The sequence below is a fragment of the Schistocerca serialis genome, chromosome 2 (genome assembly GCF_023864345.2).
Source record: "Schistocerca serialis cubense isolate TAMUIC-IGC-003099 chromosome 2, iqSchSeri2.2, whole genome shotgun sequence".
NCBI lineage: Eukaryota > Metazoa > Arthropoda > Insecta > Orthoptera > Acrididae > Schistocerca > Schistocerca serialis.
Window position 1 is genome coordinate 957424025 of NC_064639.1, and position 21250 is coordinate 957445274.

Sequence of the window (21250 nt, forward strand, 5' to 3'; positions counted from 1 at the left end):
GGAGTTTAAAGTAGACTGGGGCAGCAGTGAGAATTTGGATCGAGGAGAGAGTCAGGCCGGGGTAATCCGTGCAGTTGTGTGAATCGCTGTGCCAAGGCGGCTTAGTGCCTACCTAGTAAGTAAGAGACCCGGGTTCGATTCCTGACCTGGGTACAAATTTTCGCGGCCGCTTCAGTCTGTACACATAAAATTTTATGAATGCTCGTTCACTAAGCGTGCAGGGTAGTACTGAATTCTGACATGATTGTTAAACATTTAAGCCCTATGATTTAAACAGACTGAACCAAACAAAAGAAACTATCCGGAATGACCATGTAGTAACGAAGTTACTTCAGCACGCATTCTTAGGAAGACTATTTTTAAACATGTCTGGTATACACAGTGGTGACAAAAGTCACGGGATAGCGATATTCACGTACACAGAGGGCGGTAGTATGGCGTACAGAAGGCATAAAAAGGCAGTGCATTGGGGGAGATGTCATTTGTAGTCAGGTTATTCAAGTGAAAAGGTTTCCGACGTGATTATGGCCGGGAGACAGGAATTAACAGACTATGAACGCGGAATGGTAGTTGGAGCTAGACCCATGGGACATTCCGTTTCAGAAATGGTTAGGGATTTCAGTATTCCGAGACCCACAAAGGCAAGAGTGTGCCGAAAATACCAATTTTCAGGTATTACCACTCACCATGGAAAATGCAGTGGCCGACAGCCTTCAGTTAACGACAGAGAGCTGAGACGTTTGTGTAGAATTTCAGTGCTAACAGACAACCAACACTGCTTGAAATAAATGAACAAATCAATAATTGATGTACGACGAACGTGTATGTTAAGACAGCGCGACGAAATTTGGCTACGGCAGCAGACGACGGACGCGAGTGTCTTCGCATACAGCACGAAATCTCCTGCAGCGCTCGTGACCACATCGGTTGGAATCTAGATGACAGAAAAAATGTAGCCTGGTCAGAAAAACCTCGATCAATTGGTAAGAGCTAATGGTAGGGTTTGAGAACGGTGCATACCCAATGAAGCCATGGACCCAAGTGGACAACAAGGCACTGTGGTTCAAATGGCTCTGAGCACTATGGGACTTAACTTCTGAGGTCATCAGTCCCTGGAACTTAGAACTACTTAAACCTAACTAACGTAAGGACATCAGACATATCCATGCCCGAGGCAGGATTCGAACCTGTGAAAACAGCAGTTGCGCAGTTCAAGACTGAAGCGCCTAGAATTGTTAGGTCATACCGGCCAGCTTTTGGAGAACATTCTGGATAATTTGAGAGAATTAGTAGGCCACCCAGATCGCCCGACGTGAATCCCATCGAACATTTATGGGACATAATCGAGAGGTCAGTTTGTGCACGGATTGTGCACCAGCAACACTTTTGCAACTAAGGACGGCTTTAGAGGCAGCATGGCTAAGTATTTCTACAGGGAACTTCCAGCAACTTGTTAAGTCCATGCCATGTCGAGCTGCTGCACTACACTGGACAAAATGAGATCTGACTCGATATTAGGAGGTATCCTCTGACTTTTATTACCTCAGTGTATAAAGGAATGGGATCCTGAATAATCTTAATGGTCTAGAGATTTAGCAGTCAAGAATCCAGTTATTTAGTGACATCATTTAGCACTGAACAGGACATTATCATCACGACTCATTGTCTAGTTGTAAAAGCTATAGTCCCACACTTATGTATGAGGCAGGGGAATTAAGTGAATTTGTATGACGATCAGCACTGGTAAGCCTCACTGAAACATAAGGTTTATAATGTATTTAAGGATAGGTTTCTGCATCATGCACTACCTTTGGGTTGTCAGATCAACAGTGAAGCATAAGAGTGGGAAACTGCGACTATCGTTGACAGTAAAACTTGCAAGGATCCGCTTAATGGCAAAATGGCTGCCAACTAAATAACACTGATTGAAGACCACATGCTACTCTGCACATGGTGAGAAATACAATACTCACTCGCCATCATGAGTATGATGAACTGAATTAGTGCTACACACATCAAATTTAATTTAGTGATTTTAAATGGGGAAGATGGGTACAAGCCTAATGATGACTACATGGAGCATCTACACAAACAGATACAAGACCCTCTAATAAACCGAATTTTTGACACCAAGCTTCACTCGATGTAACAAATTTCACATGCAAAACGATATTTTAATATAAACATAGACATTCCCTATGCCTGAAGGTGCCACAAGTTTAAACAGATCCTAACTCATAAAATCCAAGTCAACCTAGAATTGCATCTCCACATTTCAGTAGAGCATCAATACTCACAAGCTCCTCTCAGCAGACTCTCCACTCACAATCTTTTTCTCCCTAGACTTGTCACAAACCTCAGCATCAGTCCTGTATGGAGAGCATGGCAAACTGACCAGTTGCCCACACCGACCATAAAGCATGAGATGTTAACCCAATTAGGGTTGGAAAAAACACAAGGATCTTTTTCCCTCTTCTTTCTGAACAGAGAAGACTTAGAGAAGATTCTACCCAGCAGACACAATTTTAAGAACAGTGTGAAAGTTCTGTTCTTCTGTTAAGATGTGATACTGCCAACTAAGTTTGAAAGGAAAACTAAATGACATACCCCTGGTCTCCCAGAGGAGTAGGAAAGGAAACCTCAATTGGCTAGCAGCTCTGCTGCCATGGAAATGGAAATGAGCGTACGGCATTGTGGGCCGGAAGTCTCCCATTCTGGGAAGTTCGGCCGCCAAGGGCAAGTACTTGATTCCATTTCATGGATGTTACTACTCCAGGATTTAATAAAAGAGGAGGCACATAGCTACCACGCAAGTACTTGATTCCATTTCATGGAGGTTACTACTCCAGGATTTAATAAAAGAGGAGGCACATAGCTACCACTCACAAATGACTGTAAAGAGAAATAAAATAAAGTTCCACAGAAATATTCCTCCAGATATTGGCAGGAAGATGATCACATGATCATTATTAATAAATATTACAGATAAGTCAGAGAATGGCAACATTATGGAGGAGGTACAAAAATAATGTATGTCTTTCATCATTCCAGTGCCTGAAGTGAAGTTTCCATAGAAACTCAAGGTTTGATATGAAGGATGAGGATCAAGGAAATTTTGTTAGGCGCTGGTTGCATGAGAATGTATACATGTTTATAGGGTTTTTTGATGCAACTCTAGGTCCAAAGTCAATGCTCTCATCTTTCTTTTGTGACAAGTCTGTTTCAAATCAAGTTCTCACTTTTACTTTTAAAACACTTTATTTAAAATATACACATGTTGACTTTATTAAAATAGGCGCACGAAGACTGACTAATGCGCCTCAACACACACACATATATACACAAACATCTGTCACCACAATCGATATTTCTCGAACATACTCGATATCCGATATAAATGTATTACAATTCCAACACGCCTCCTTACATTTATATCGCGATGTTTAACATATTCCTAATTTTAATGAATTTTTCTTTACATAACGACTTTGTGAATATATCTGCAACATTTTCATTCGAATCTACTTTAACAATATCAATGAGTCCCTGTAAATAATACTCATGCACAAAATGGTAATGTACTTCTATATATTTTGAATTCTTTGTGAAATTACCAAACTTCGCTATATTTAATGCTCCTGAATTATCTTCATATATGACAATAGGTTTTTCAAATTTAACATTAAAAATGTCTAAAATATCATGTACAAGTTTCACCTCGCTAACAGCTTCAGACAATGCTACATATTCTGCAAAAGTTGAAGCCTTTGTGACACTCGCTTGTTTTCTTGACTTCCAAAATACAACATTACTAAATAATCTAATTACATAACCAGAAGTTGACTTTCTATCCACACTATCACCTGCCCAATCTGAATCCACAAAACAATCTAATATCTCAGCACCTTCATTCCTACAATAGTTTAATTTCAAATCTTTAGTTAAATATAAATATTTCAAAATTCTCAAAGCATATTTAAAATGAGTACTACTGTAACAACTTTGGAATCTGCTCAAGTAATTCACACTATAGCTAATATCTGGTCTAGTACCCGAACTTATGTACAAGAGTGCACCTATCAAGTTTCTATATCTAACGTCATTACAATCTTCATACGCTGGTTCTAACTTTAAATTTACTTCCATTGGAGTTTTGTACAAGATCGAATCTTCAATTTTATATTTCGCAGCTAACGAATCAATGTATTTTTCTTGACTCAAACTCATAACTCTTGTTTCATAATCATAATTAATATCGATGCCAAGATATCTTTTTACCTCACCTAAATCTTTCATATTAAATCGCTTTGACAATAAGTTCTTAATCTTAACAATTTTTTCTTTTCTCACACAGCAAATGAGCAAATCGTCGACAAAAATAATCAAATAAATCAAGACATCTCCATCTCTCAATACATAAAGACAATAATCATATTTACTCCTTTTAAAACCTAAACTTCTTAAAAACTCGTCAAGACAATTGTACCAAGCTCGTGAGCTTTCTCGCAAACCATACAATGCTTTATACAATTTACAGACTCTACCCGTACCATCATCATATCCTCTTGGCTGCTTTACATAAACTTCAGATAAAACTTTACAATTTAGAAACGCAGTCTCTACGTCCATTTGTTCTATAACCAAACCTTCTTGACAACAGTATGACAACAAAATCTTTAATGTTTGCATATTGGTTACTGGAGAATAAATATCCTCAACGATTTCTTTTTGTTGAAACCCCCTGACAACTAATCTTGCTTTGTAAACACCCTCTGATTTCTTTGTGAAAACCCACTTTACATCAATGGCTTCTTTATCAACTGGTTTATCTACTAATTCCCATGTTTTGTTTTTGTTCAAACAATCAATTTCCTTATTCATCGCTTTTTCCCAATAATTTGATTCGGCACTGTTAATCGCCTCCTCAAAGCTTTCCGGACTATTTGCACTGCAAAAGTTTACATAAATAAAATTGCTGTAAACATAATCATTTAATATTTTTGGTTTTCTTTCTCTAGATGATCTCCTCAACTCAAGTACTTTCTCTGATTCATGATTATCAGAAAGCTTTTCATTTTTCTCAATTTCCTTCTGTTTTTCTATTAGTTCAGTTTCATTTTCTATACTTTCGTGTTCAGAATCACTAGAATATTCACTTACTGAATCATAATCTTTAAACCCAATACATTTAACACCACTTTCAACAATGTCCACATGTCTAGCAACAACTATCTTATTATTTATTAGCACTCTGTAGCCTACTTCACAATAACCCATTAAAACCCCCAAATCGGCTTTCCTATCCCATTTCGACTTTCTCAGTTGCTCAGGTACTCTTACAAAAACTCTACTCCCATACAACTTCAAATGATTAACATTAGGTTTTTTTCCCAGTAATATCTCATAAGGAGTTTTCTTTTCAATGGTATTAGCTAAAGTTCTGTTTTTGAGGTATGCTGCTGCACAAACCACTTCAGGCCAAAATCTCTTGTCTACTCGCGCTTCGGCTAGCAGACACCGTGACATGTCCATGATGGATCTGTTATACCTTTCAGCAGTACCATTAAGCTCATGCACATAAGGTGGACAAGCATTCAATACAATTCCTTTTTGTCTCACAAATTCATAGACATTTTCATTTAAATATTCCTTCCCATTGTCACATCTTATCTTTTTAACAGTTTTCCCAGTGAGATTCTCAACTTCATTAATATACTCTACAAAACATTTGTATACTTGATCTTTAGATTTTATGGTGTAAACACGAGCTGCCTTACTGTAATCATCAATGAAAGAAAGAAAATATCTTTCCCCATGCATTCCAGTAGTTGAGTGAGGCCCATTTAGATCTGTGTGAACAATTTCTAAGATTTCTTTTGCTTTGGTTCTATTATTTTTAAAAGGAACATTATGCATTTTGTTTTCGATACAGATTTTACATTTCATAAATTCTGATTCTAGTTCTGAAGGAACCCCATCTAACAATTGATGTTTACATAAAGTATTTAGATAATTGAAATTAACATGTCCCAAAATGCGGTGCCATTTTTCCTTTGCTGTCATATTATTGTCTTTACTCATAACATTAACATTAACTTCTCCTTTATTAATAGTACTACTCATTTTATACAACCGACCCTCTTTCCATGCAATCGCAATCAATCCATTAGCTTTATCAAAAATTTTTGCATTATTCCCTACCGATACAATTTTGTGATTATCTGTAATTTTAGCATAACTGATCAAGTTTTTGTCTATGTCTTTTACAAAGAAAACATTTCGCATATTAATTGGAACCATTTGATCATAGACAGGAAAATTACTAATTACATTACCAACTTTAGTAGCTTGCAAAATTTTTCCATCAGCAATTTTTACATTTATAGGTTGTTTTAAAGTTATACTCTTAGAAAAATATTCCTCATTATTAATAACATGATCAGTACAGCCACTGTCTAATAACCAATTGATTTGAATTTGATTGTTATTACTTGACTCTACTGTTCTATTTTGACCTATCATAGAATTAACCTCTGTTATAAAACTACTCATACCATGATCACTCTGATGGTAACCTTGCTTGCTGTGATGCCGACCGCTGCTAAAACCATGCTGCTCTCCTCGACCACGTTGCCTGCTGCCATAACCTCCACGCTGCATGTTGCCGTAATATCCACGCTGTACATTGCTATAGCCTCCACGCTGCATATTTCCATTACCTCTGTCGCTGCTTTGAAAATGTACTCCACGATGCCATGTGCCTCTGTTACTTGTTCTTCCCTGGGTACAATCACGTTTGAAGTGACCTGCTTTGCTGCATCGATAACATACTTGCTCCTGATTTCTTGAATTCAATTTTCTTTCTGTGTGAAATGCATTTGATTTTACCTCTTCATTTCCAGTTTTTGCATTCAATAATTGAATCTTACTTTTAACGTATTCAACTGTCTGGTCCTCTTCCTTCAAGACGTCCACTAAGTCCCCAATATAGCTCATTGACTCTGGTAACGTTCGCAGCATATAATTTAACTTCTCCTTTTCCGTTACTTTGGCGCCTGCAGATTTCAGCTCATTTACAGTTTTTTCAAATGCACTGAAAAATGTCCCCGTATCACTGTAATCACTTAACCTCAATTTGTCCAACTTGTTTCTGCATAATATTTGAAGGGCTGTAGACTCTTTCGAATATAATTCATCAAATTTCTTCATGATCTCGAAAGCACTTTCTCTGTCACTCACGAATTCTAGTTGCTTATTTGTGATTGCACCATAAATATAGTTGATAGCCTTCAAGTCCTCTTCATCCCACGTTTCGTTGTCTGAACTCACTTTTGCCCTCGTAGTCACTGTATAGCATTTCTTCATTTTTAGGTACATGATTATCCGCTGCTTCCAGTTCCCATAGTCTTCGCCATCAAATACAGGAATAGTTATATCAACCATGTCGAACTTTCTGAATAACACGCGACGGCCACAATATAATATTTAACTTCTACTTTTCTTTTCAAGAACCACGCTCTGCTACCATGTTTCAAATCAAGTTCTCACTTTTACTTTTAAAAGACTTTATTTAAAATATACACATGTTGACTTTATTAAAATAGGCGCACGAAGACTGACTAATGCGCCTCAACACACACACATATATACACAAACATCTGTCACCACAATCGATATTTCTCGAACATACTCGATATCCGATATAAATGTATTACAATTCCAACAAAGTCATAAACTAAGTTAAAGTTAATTAATAAACATATGTAATAAGCCTCAAAATGTTGCCAGTGTTGCCCAGGTGAAGGACACAAGTCCACTCTAAAAATTATGAGAGTATGTATTCCAGGATTAATCAACAAATGTATTACCTCCTTTTATGCACACATCACATAGAGAGATAGTTGGCTGTACATAGATAGTCATTATTCTTATACACGATATACTGTGTAAATAATATTATTATATGCTGTGTCAATAATATTATTTATATAACCCCATTAATTTTGAGTGCTGTCAGTTTCACAAGTGTCAATGCATTTAGAATATACATTTGCTAGCAACTCTAGGTCCAAAGTCAATGCTCTCATCTTTCTTTTGTGACAAGTCATAAACTAAGTTAAAGTTAATTAATAATCATATGTAATAAGCCTCAAAATGTTGCCAGTGTTGCCCAGGTGAAGGACACAAGTCCACTCTAAAAATTATGAGAGTGTGTATTCCAGGATTAACCAACAAATGTATTACCTCCTTTTACGCACACATCACATAGAGAGATAGTTGGCTGTACATAGATAGTCATTATTCTTATACACCATATACTGTGTAAATAATATTATTATATGCTGTGTCAATAATATTATTTATATAATCCCATAAATTTTGAGTGCTGTCAGTTTCACAAGTGTCAATGCATTTAGAATATACATTTGCTAACTGTTCGTTTAAGTCACATGTATTTTTCAGGAGTTAAACTGGAGGGAAAAGGATCCAGAGGACACAATTTTCACTTCATCTGGGGATGGTATGTTGTATGTATCATGCTCTTCCTTTTAGATCAACAACCTGAACAATTAAGTTCAAATGTCTTAAATATTTTATGTCTGAAGCAGTTATCAAATGTCTTCCTAAGACATTAATATAAATTTAGATATATGCTGTTCTTGATTGTTACACAGTCTTTCACTAAGTCTAGTTAACACTTGTATCTTTCCTGCAACTGCATTTTTGTTCCTTTGTTTCCTTTGTGAGTTTCTTTCTTATCTTGAAAAAAACTGTGATGACACTGTGTGCAGCTGTAGTGATGATATTTTATGGGTGTTATTTGCCAGTATTTGATCTTGCAAACTTCTGTTGTAGTACCCAACATGTGGTAAACAGTGCTGTACTATTAAATACACTACTTAATTCAGTATAGCAGTATATGATACATGGCCTAAAATGTTATACACTTCATGGTATGCACACAGCGAAGACAGTTTCGCCTGATCTGTGTGCTCTGCAGGAGCCCATGGCATGGGCAATGTTATGGCCAGAGCAGGTTGGAAAAGGTTAGTGTCCACTCTGTCTGCTTGCCAGGAGGGTCTAGTCTGAGATGTGGAGGAGGCTCTGCCCAGCAGTGACTGAGCACACTGTGTACACTCGGCTGCAAATCATTGCTCGTGTCAGCACAACTGATGCCTGCTGCCTGGATTCACAGACCGTCCTTAGTTCCTACAGGCAGCAGGCTGATTTGGTGAAGACAGCAGGTCATTCTCACAGAGTGAAAACAGTGCTAACATTACACAGCATCACTCCCACAAATGACCATGGTCCTCTGGTTTGGAGGTAATAGGCAGGCTTAAAACAGAAGCTCAGACAATTCCTTGATCATTGTGGATGTGGATTTCTTGACCTCTGCTATTGGGTGGAGAAATGTATAGCCCCCTAGGTCAGGTGTGTGCACTACATGCAGGAAGTAGCTACCAGGCTAGCAGAGTAAGTGCAGCGATCACATGTCGATTTCTTAGGATAGAGAAATCCCTCTACATGCCTGATAAGACACATTCTGAGTGCACACAGAATAGCTTTCATCATAGAAGATTGGAGAAACAAAATGTTAATACTGTATTAGCTAATAGCAAGAGCATCTATGAAAGGTCCCAGAACTAGTCTCATTTATAAATAGTAAAAAATATCCACATAATATTAGGGACAAATAGCTGGCTGAAACTGCATGTCACAGCCATGAAATCTAGACTCCAACTGGAATGTGTGTCATAAAAATAGATTGAACGCTGGTGGTAAAAGTGTGTTTATAGCAATAAAAAATACAATAATACCTAGTGAGGTGAATACTGATTCAGAATGTGAAACAATTTGAGTGAAGATAAGTGTTAAACACAGATCAAACATGGTCCCTGGATGCTTTTATGGATTCCCTGCCTCAGCAGCAGCAGCAGCAATGGTGGAACACCCGAGGGGAAACTTGGAAAACATTTTATGTAATTTTTCTGATCATGTGGAGATTTTAACTTACCTGCTATAGTCTGGGAGACTCAAGTGATTAGGATTGGTAGTAGTGACAGAAAATCATTTGAAATTTCTCTAAGTACCTTACCCAAAAATTATAATGAACAGTTAATTGGAGAACCAACTCATGAAGATAATATCTTATACCTGCTGGTGACAAAAAAACATGAAGTTTTTGAATCAGCACAGAACAGGGAATCAGTGATCATAAGTCCATTACAGTTTCATAGAATATGGCTGTAAATAGAAATACAAAGAAAGATATGAAGATCTTCCTGTTTAACAAGGGTGACAAGAAACAAATTCCAGATTGCCTCACAGGCAAACACAAAAATTTCATTTCCAGCACTGACAGTGTTCTGCATCAGTGGACAGATTGAAGAGCATCATACAACATGCTTTAGACAGATATGTGTCGAGTAAAATTGTGAGGGCTGGAAAAGGCTCACCATGCTTGGACAACCATATTAGTGACCATAATGACATTGAAACAGAGGATGCCACAGAAAAGGCTGAAATACTAAGTCTTTCTACAAAACTATTTCATGGAGGAAGATCACAAGGTAGTTCCTCCTTTAAATCATTGCATGGATGGCAAATGACAGTTATCGTAACAAGTGACCAAGGAATAGAAAAGCAGTTGAAATCACTTAGGAGAGGAAAGGCCACTGGACCTGGTTGAATACCAGTTCATTCGTACACTCCTAGCAGAAGTGAACCATAGGTCTCCAGAGGTGTGAAGCATTGCTAATGATTGGAAAAAAGCTCAAGTCATTCCCATTTTCAAGAAGGGTCATTGAACAGATGCACAAAATTAGTTAAATATATTTAGACAGAACACAACTTCAGAAACATTGACACAACTAGATTCTGTGTGATCAGCATGCAGAGGTGTGTGCTTGTGAATTAATACTGAAAAATATATCACTTTTAACTGTAATTGTATATAGCTCCCCACTGGAAAATTTTGAACTGTTTATGAGGAGTCTCCATTCCTTACTACATTGTCAGTTAGGCAGTAGCAAGCATTAATAGTTTGTGGTGACTTCAGTGTAGATTTACAAAGGGATTTTCATGGGAAAAACGATGTGGAAGCCTTATTTGGATTCTACAATTTGATCTCAGTAATTAACTTTCCAAAACAGGTGAATAAAGACAGAAGAACCCTAACTGATAATATTTTCTTTGGTGACACTCAAAGCAAGAAAATAATTGTTAACCCGGTAACAAATGATCTCGCTGATCACAAAGCAAAGTCAGTCAGGATAAATAAGACAGTGCCTTATGGTATAGATACTCATCAGTGGAAATCAGGATAATTAATTACTCTAGGACAAATATTTTCAAGAACAGTTTAAAGAGATAACCTGCAATAAAATTTATAATTAATAAAATTTAATCTACTCCATGATAAATTCATATTATTATTTGAAAATAGCTTTCTGCATAAGCTAATCAGAGAGGATATTAAACAGTCATGTACAACACCATGGACCACTAGACGGATTAAAGTATCTTGTGAAAGGAAAAGAGAAGTATGTCTATTGGTGAAAACAAGAAGAGGTCCTGTAGTAGTTGCACACTACAAAAACGTCTCAAAATTACTAAGAAAACTTATTAAAAATCAAGGAATATCTGTAAAATGTCAGAAACTAATGATTCCAACAACAGATGCAAGACTGTATAGAAAATAGTGAAACTAGAAACAGGGCATCCAGCAACAGAACAGGATAACTTCACTATTGAGCTGAATGGAAAGGCTATAAATGATGAGTCACAGGTACCAAATATATTTAATAATCATTTCTTAAATATAGCAGAAAGTATAGGACCAACAGTACAAGAGAAAAATCGCAGCAGTACGTTGAAAAAGCAACTTTCACAAAATTCAGTCATATGAATATAACACAAACCTCTCCTACTGAAATTAAGAACTTTATATATTCTCTAAAAATTGAAGCTCATCTAGATTTGATGGTGTTCCCAGTAGAGGACTAAAGATTTGTTCCCATATAGCAAGCCGTGTCTTATTTCAAATCTGTAATGCATCACTATCTCAAAGCATCTTCCCTTGTTAAAACCCTCTTTAAGAAAGGTGTTAGAACAGATGTCAATAACTACTGAACTGTTTCACTACTGACATCATTTTCCAAATTTTTTGGGAAGGTGATGAATTCTAGAATAGCATCTCACCTCAGCAATTATGATATCCTATGCAAATCACAGTTTGGATTTCTGAAGAATTGCTCTTCTGAGAATGGCATTTACATGTTCAATCACCAAATATTACAAGAATTAAAAAAACAAAATAGTGCCATTTTGTATTTTCTGTGGCCTATCTAAGGCATTTGACTCGGTGAATCACAATATTCTCATGTAATGTAATTGGACAGATAAAAAAAAATGTACTCACCAAGTGACAGCAACACACGTAAATAAGGTATAGATATGCAAGCTTTCAGAGCAATTAGCTCCTTCTTTGACAGAAGGGTTGAAACGTAAGGAGAAGGAGTGAAGGAAGAGGACTTGTGAGGTATAGGGAAAGGGGTAGAGTTTGGAAAAGTCACCCAGAACCCGAGGTCAGGGGAGACTTGCTGGATGCGATGAGAAGAAAAGACTGATTGTTGGGACTATACTGCATGAGATCTGAAAATCTGAGAGCTGAAAGATGGAAGATAGGGTAATATGCAGGACAGAGATTACTGTTAGAACATCATACATGAGTTAATAACAGCAAAAAGCTAAGTGCATTGTTTATGATAGATGTGGGAGGCTGAATGCTAAAAATAGACAGATCAGGAGTGAAAGATGTAGAAAACTAAGTTTCCTGAGGCTCAGTCTTACATCCACTACTGTTCCTCATATATTTAAATTATCTTCCATTTATTATACAAAAAGCTGAATTAGTTCTATTTGCAGATGACTCTAGTATTGTACTCAATCCAAGCATACATGCAACAACAGAATAAATGGTAAACAAGCTTCTTAAACACATCATTGACTGGTTTTCTACAAATGGTCTCACCCTCCATTTTAAAAAACACAAGCTATTCAGTTCTGCATATCTAGGGGTACTGCATCAATAAGTGTAACTCATGGTGAGGAAATAATAGTCAGGGTGAAAAATTCAAAATTGTTAGATGCCCACACTGATGTGAATTTAAACTGGAAAAAGCACTTTTGGGCCTCCTAAAACAACTTAGTTCAGCCACACTTGCATTCAGAATCATTGCAAATCTTGGGGAGAGACAAATCAGTAAGCTGACATATTTGTAGAAATCTGTTGAAGATGTAGGGTGTACTATTGCTTCACAGTATGTTTATTCCCTCATGAAGTTTGTTATAAATAATCCACTGCAGTTCAAAAGGAATAATGATGTGCATAACTGTAATAATAGAAGAAAAAATTATTTTCATAGTCAACATTAATGTTGTCTTTAGCACAAAAGGGGTGCACAGTGCACAACTAAAATTTTTGATAAATTACCAAGTGATGTAAAATGTCTGACAAACAGCAAAGTAAAATTTGAAAGCAAACTGAAGAAGTTTCTCCTTGACAACTCCTTTTATTCTATAGAATAATTTCTGTTACTGTAATGTGTAAAAGGTGTTTGGTAAGAATTACTAACTCACAATTGTATAAGCAATAAACAATAAAAAATAAATAAATAAAATAAAATAACTTAAAAATGTTCAGCATGTTTCCATATTTGCAAATTAATTTGAAGTGTAAATGTAAAATGACTCATTCCATACTATTAGGAATTATTGTGCAAATGATCCATGGAATGTGAAAATAAATTACTAAGTTCTTTGTAGCAATTTCACTAAGTTGTTATCAAGATATATTTTGAAAAGGGGGAAGGTATGTTTATATCTCTTGGCTGGAAATTTATTTGCTGATCTGGGATAGCTTCAACATTTCTCTTACATCAAAAAGCCTGGCCAGAACCATCCATGGGGCTTCTAGCAACTCTTCTTGTGTACCTAAGACCACCTTCCTCTTAAACATTCCAATGTTATTATTCACATTAGACAAATAAATTTAAAAAATTATATTATAAGAGATGATTTATAATCGTATGATGTGTGTGTGTACTGTAGTGCTGACAAAGACAATAGATGATTATTTCAGTGTTCACTGAGATCCATTAATTATTAAAATGTGCATTCAAATGACATGTATAAATTCAGTGTATCAGGTAAAATAATAATCAAACAGATAACAATAGTGTGCCATATGAGACCACTGTATTATCTAATCAGCTTTTTGTGATGATATAAGTCCGGTACCGTGCACCGCAGAATTTGAAACTGCGCCAGACGTCATGGATGTCGAAGACCCATAGAGGTCTCTGCACCATTGTGCCGTAAGTTGTGGCGGCGTGCGCCTGCTGGCCCGCTTTTAGTGTGAGGGTGCCATAGCAGAACATTTGGTTCCAGCGGCCAATAGTGGCGCCCCCGATAGCGTACTTAGGCACCTGCCTCTCGCTCAGCCAGCCAGTCTAATCACGCGTACGTCGGTTGACACCTTGCCTCACATTAGACAGTTTCCTTCCGTGTTCTGTGTACGAGTAGATGTGTTTTGTTTCCTTGTGACTCTGTTGTTCGATCTTGTTGTATTTGTTCTGTCCTTCATTGGTCATGTCTGTCCTCTCCTGTTGTGTTGTTGTTTGAGGGCCTCTCTGTGATTCCCGCTGTGCTTTCTGTCATTGCTACCCCACGACCATCCTGGTCCCAGTTACAACAATAAGAATCATGCCAAAATGCATTCAGTTCGAAAACCATTAGTACTTTGTCAGGAACAGTATCCCATGACAGTGATGTACATTATAAATATGTGGGCTATAGTTATTATTTATCATATACTATCATCTTAATCATTGTTTGGTACTGAATATGCTCATAGCTATTTAACTAGTGTGATTTGGTCTCTCTGAGTTTTAATTTGTAACTATGTTATCTGATAGGTCTCCTTTTGTGGGGTTCATATATCAGATTCACAATCAGAACTAATGTTATTAATTGTGTTTTAATTAATTAAGAGGAGACTTTTTACATGAACTTTTTACCCAATTAATCTCCTGATTGGGAGCTTTGTAAAGTATTAATTCTTTACCCTGTAACATGCATTGGTGTTATACTTATCTATTGCCTTCACATGCTTTACAAACTGACTGTAACATGTTCAAATCAACAATAGTTCACAAAAACTCTGGGTGTACTTTGACATCACACCCATGGCCCAACAGATGTGTCCACTTTTTCCAACAGCATACTTGGCTAAAAGTTCAACTTTGCTTTGTTTCAGCATCTAGTTTCAAATAGTCAGTATAGTCTGATATACAGGTATTGACATTCAAACCACAGCAGCAATGAATTCCAAATTGTTTTGTATAAAATCTAGTTAATATGCTCTCTGACAAAGTTAAAATGTTCTCTACTTGTTTAATTGATAGATCTGCTATATTACAGGCTCAAATTCATTATTAAAATTTACTTATCTTACAGGTGTGTCAAATGCTGAGATTTATGTAAGACCAGAAGTGCTACAACTGTTACATCTTAGGAACAGACCCATAAAAAAACACTTCAATACTGTGCCAGCATGGGTGCTAGGAAGTGAACAAGCAAAATCATCAGTGGTAATTCTGCTGCCTGAAGGCTCAGCAGACAATGAACAGGTTTTTTGATGTTCAGATGGGCAATGGAATTTATTCTTTCAAAAATTGTGTCAATAGGAAATAAATATCAAGAACAACAGAAATTTACAGTACCTTAAAGAAATAATATGTTGCCATTGAGCAGCTATATGTAATGGGAATAATGCACAGAATAACAGAAATCAGACTGAAACATCATAGTCTTCTGTTGTCAAACCTCATCACAGCTCTTCCAGTCCACTTGTATGAGCTTTTGCTTCTGATTGGTTGAAAAGAATGAACTGACAACACTGATAAATTACGTATTTAGTCTGACTGTAACTATTTTTGCATGCAGTCATCACTGTTTTCCTTCTTAGTTATTTATGAATTTCATGTACAAAGCATAGATTACAAGTGCAAATAACTTTTACACATAAAAGTCAGTGAGTGAAAGATGCGGTTAAAATATGTTGTACATATGTTGAGTTGACTTCAATTCATTTTTAGCTGTGTTTCTCTGTCGCTCTAATAACCCGTCATTTTCTTCATTATTCATCCAGTTTCAGCAGTTGCTCCATTTCTGCTGATGTAGTTACCAGTTTCATGTGCATATTTCTAAGAGACATCTCATGTAAGAGGAGAAATTTTGAATGAATGATCATGTGATACTGGGCAATAATCTAAGGAAGTGAACTAAGATTCTCCCTCATGTACCTTATTTAAGTTCTTATAGCACTTGTCTTAAATTAGAAATCTTCATTGGTAAGACCAGTTAATTCTCTTCTTTATGCTGTATAATAGTTATTATAAACAGATGCCTCTTCATTGTCATTATTTATTAAACAAGTAAGCTTTTGTACTATCAATGCTTATAAATATGGAAAAACAGATACTGTTACCAGTGTTTGCTGCGTTACATCATCATGGATTGGAAAAAGCTTATAAATATTGTACCTTACCACTCAGTTCTTAAATTGTAATGCATCTAACTGTACCTACCATTTTTATTTCTCTAAAAAGTTTTCCACATATTAAGTAAAGTTTCTCACTTTGCCATCACAACTTGCTCTCACCTTATTCAATGTTGTTATTAATGTGGCTTTCTTACTTTCTGCCTTAATAATTTATTACAGGTACCTCTATAATTTTAATTCCATTCACTTTGAGGAAAAATGTGTTTGCACATCCCTGATCCTACTTTATCTGATATGTTTACCAAACCATGCCTTGGCATAAAACTGAGCAAGTATGACTTTTGTGTGAGTGCAGTTTTTGCCTAGTTGTAGTAAACACTAAGGCAAATTTCCTGACATTCACAATCAATTTTCATCATTTATAATCTCCAAATTATGACACTAACTTTGTTATGTTCTAATGGAAGTATATACTTTTTTCTGTGACACTTGAAAGAAGCTTCTAAGAGAACTTCAATGACAGAGCATGTATGGGACTTGATCAAATATTATCAAAATAACAGCACTGTAAACCACTGTCCCACCACCAGGCGAAGAGGTTTCATCAATATCTGCCCTGTTATACTGAATGTAAGCAAACACAAAACTCAGGTATGGTTCTTGTTTTTACCTGAGTGCATGAAGCCCACCAATCTGTGTTCTGCTGTTGTAGCAATCAGACAACTTGCTTGTAAAACTATTGAGACATTCACATTGTGCATTGAGCATTGTTTATGGTGAATGTCGTGAAAGTGTTATAGAAGCGGTGCAGTTGTACACTGAAGAGTGTCCAGATTGTTCCAAGCAGTCACAATCTTTCTTTGTAAATGTTATAAATAAAGTTCTAGAAACTTGAAGTGTGGAGAATAAAATATGCCAATGGAAAAGAAGAGCAACTGATGAAAGAAATTAAACTAACATTTTAAAGGAGTAACACATAATGCAAATGTCACTAACTGGCAGTTCAGAAGCACAAAAGGTATCAATCACATGAGCATTCTGCAAACACTGCATTATATCATATTTCATCTTCTTCAAATTTCGCTACATCTACAGCTTCGTGGCAGTGACTATCCAAATTTGATTACAGCCCTCTGAATGTTATCTACAAAAAGTGCAAAGTGATGCGGCATATCTAAGCAAAATTTTGTTTAAGGAACAAGCATCATTTACAAACCATAGGCAAGTCAGTCTTTGCAATATGCACTAATTGTCAGTTGAAAGTCCATGCTGACTGAATGAATGCTCTTGGTCTTTCAATATTTGGTGCATGTTTTTCAAGACCCATAACACTGGTCTCCATGTTGTTGATGGAATTTTAAATACATTCAAGTAATATGAGTTCCTAAGACATACTGCTGATGCAGTTATTGGAAGACACCCCACTGAACATGAGGCAGTCAGTGTGGCACCAACATGATGGATATCCCTCTCATTCCACACATATGTTGACAGGCCCTCTTAAGAGGACTTTTGGAGAGCATTGGAACAGTTGTTCAGGAAATGCAAAATGGTCTACAGACTCACCTAACTTAACACTTCTACACCTTTGTCTGTGGTGATATTGACGACAAGAAGTCTATGACGAAACACTGATGACTCCCAAGAAATGCAATGGCTTATAACACATTGATTCCAGGCGAAATTCAATGTGCAGTGCTGTTTCACCAGAATCACTTTATAGTGTGCAGCAATTCTCAAGGTCAACATTTTGAGCACATGGTATGATAGCCATGATAATACACATAAAAACCATACCCCGAGTTCTGTCCTTGCTTACATTTGGTGTAATAGGACAGACGTTCATGGAACCTCTTCCCCTGATGGTGAGACAGGTCCATGGTGCTGTTATCTTGATACTGTTTGATCATGTCCCTTGCATGTTATGTAAATAAAAATTACTTGTGAATATTGGGAAATTCACTGTATTGTCTGCCATAACTTGAAAAATGTGGCATCTCAATTTATTTATTCATTCTCGATATATTTGTGATGGCATGCCTTAGCTGCCTCAATCTATCTAGAGTAAGTTCTATTGTAGGTGGTGTATAATTGCCTTACTCCAATCCACAGATAATGAATGAATGTGGATGAATCATATGGGTTGCTGTTTTGCTGCTAATGCAGTTGTGTGCTACACAGTAATAACAAGAAACATGTAAACCGATACCTGTCTGTTATTTTGATGATACACAAGATTCACTAACATATTTATTAGTGGTGCTCTATACCACTCATATATAGTTTCATTCTACAACACAATTCTCACAGCTTATTTTTCTGTTTTTAACTTTCTACCAATTTTTCTTGGTAGAAGTACATGTATAAAGAACACAAAATAAATATTCCTTTGTATTTTTATTTTAAATAGCAGCAACAGCAGATTACTTTTTGGAATTTGATAGACAATATATACCTCTAAGAAAATCCTGTATTCTTGTCACTAATAACACTTTTTGTTTCCAACTACTTCTGTATTTTATAATTAATAAACAAATAAATAAGTTTTTTCTAATTGTTTTTGCTTTTACTTCATAATTCAGTTAGTAGCTGGTCGTTTGCTTTCCATTTCTGGTTGATATTCAGTCATTCACACACAGTGTTCTGTAGATCCCACACATAAAGAGAACCTTCAGGGATATGGAACAAGTCAGGATATAAATTCACAAAAGATACAATGTGCTTCATTTAGTGTGTGGCCATTAATGTCTACTTATGGCACAACAGATCAATATTGTTCATTTTAAATTGTGTAACATAAGTCTTTGTGAGACTGATACCTAAACCGTTAGCTGTGAGCAACTTGTAGGCCTGTTCAGGTAGTATCTGGTCTGTGTCTGCTAAGTTTGAGTTTGGATTCATGCTTGTGTTATCATCAAACATTATAGCTTCTGCACTGCACTTCAGAGTCACTGAAAGATCATTTCTGTAAGTTAAGAACAAGAGGGGACCCAGTATTGATCCATGCAGCAGCTCATGTATTATGTTCTCACATTCTGACATTACTTTCAAGCCTATGTGACACAATTGACAGGCATACTAGAGGCACTGTCCACTACATTTATGCAAAGCTTCATCAGATCTCCACTGTCATCTCCATTTTGTGATCAATTGGACCTTACTTTCTGAGTAGCCCCCATACAGGGGCAGAAAAGAAATTAGTATACCTGCAAGGACGACACTGATTCTGGTCTGATTATGGCATATTCTACCTGGGGGATAGTAGATGTACTTATAATGATTTCAACATCATCCACCCACAAATAGTGTAGTGGCATAGCTACCAGAATGCCATCTGTGTCTACTCTTTAATAGGGAATGCTCACAGCCAGCTGGCTCAGTGTGGTGCATATGTGTGGAGCAAACAGGCAAACATGTCATGGAGATGCACTCATGTTCCCTTCAGCAATTGCACAAGTTTGAAAGTGGCCAAACTGTGGCCTTCTGAATGATGAGATGGTCCTTTCAAAGAATTGCCACACAATTTGAACATGCTGTGTCAGAAGTGCAATGATGCTGGTACCAGTGGCACGTGAATGTTCTCACACCAATAGATGATATTCTGGATGCCTATGCAGCACAGATGCCCACAAGGATCATTGTGTTGTGAGGGCAGCAATGGCAGATTGTACAGCTATCACAGCACAGATAAGAGGGCTTGTGAACTTAGACATATTGACACAAAACTGTTGCAAACTGCTTATTGGCATTGGAACTATGGGCACACACACATCTAGCCCTTCTTCAACTCATGCCACAGCATCGACATGCACAGCTCGATTGGTGCTGTCAGAGGATCACTCAAAGATGGCGTGACATGGGGTGGTCTCCAGTGATGAAAGCAGAGAGGACTTTAGTAGGAACCACAGTGAAATATTAACTCTTACCAAATTTTGACATGGGCAGCAGTGTGAACCACTAACCAACATACAGAAACTTGTAAGTGTGAGTGAGCTACAAGCTGAAAACATACTCAAGCAAGACCTTGAAGCTTTGGTTCTATACTTACATAATATTGACAGCTAAAGTAATGTCTGCATATGAGAGGGTGCTAGGTGCAAACCACATTACTGGCAGCTGTAGTGGAATAGTCTGATAAAGCCTTCATTCTATCAACAGATAAGTATTGTATGCATTATTTCAGACAAGCTTAATGGTACCTATTTACCAAAGCAAACAAAATACCATTCAAACAACAAACAAATGTTTATATTTGGTGAAAAATAAACATTTTGTTTTGAACAAACAATTACAAAACAGGAAGTAAAATATTCAAATATCATGCACAGAAAGAAACAGCTCTTCTTTTCTAATATTAAGAATTCTCAGTTTAAAACAAAATATTCTCTAATTATCTCTAACCATGCAGCAGTTCAAAACAGAATCTAGGATTTATTGGACATTTGTTGAATCTGTAAGCATGGCCTGACCAGTGTAATTTCTGCGTCTCTTCCTTATGACTTCATTTTGGTTCCCTCTCCTTCAGAATAAATGTTTTCTAATGAACCTTCTTGCTCATATTTCAAAGAATTTCCATTGGGGGATATAGTTCCCATATCATTTTTTATTCTACATTCATACAACTCCATTTTATTCCCTGAGTATTCTTTGTACAGGTAATGTGAATTGAAAAGTAGCATTTCT

General features: G+C 36.6%; 1 protein-coding gene across 1 annotated transcript in view; it reads left to right on the forward strand.

Moving 5' to 3' along the window:
* LOC126458338 (uncharacterized) overlaps positions 1-18960 on the forward strand; it is a 40837-nt gene extending 21877 nt beyond the window's left edge. Inside the window, exons 2-3 of the mRNA XM_050095303.1 lie at positions 8464-8521; positions 15520-18960. Coding sequence (XP_049951260.1) covers positions 8464-8521; positions 15520-15701 — 240 coding nt within the window. The 3' untranslated portion in view covers positions 15702-18960. The remainder of the gene's footprint in view (positions 1-8463; positions 8522-15519) is intronic.
* The last annotated feature ends 2290 nt before the right edge of the window (positions 18961-21250 follow it).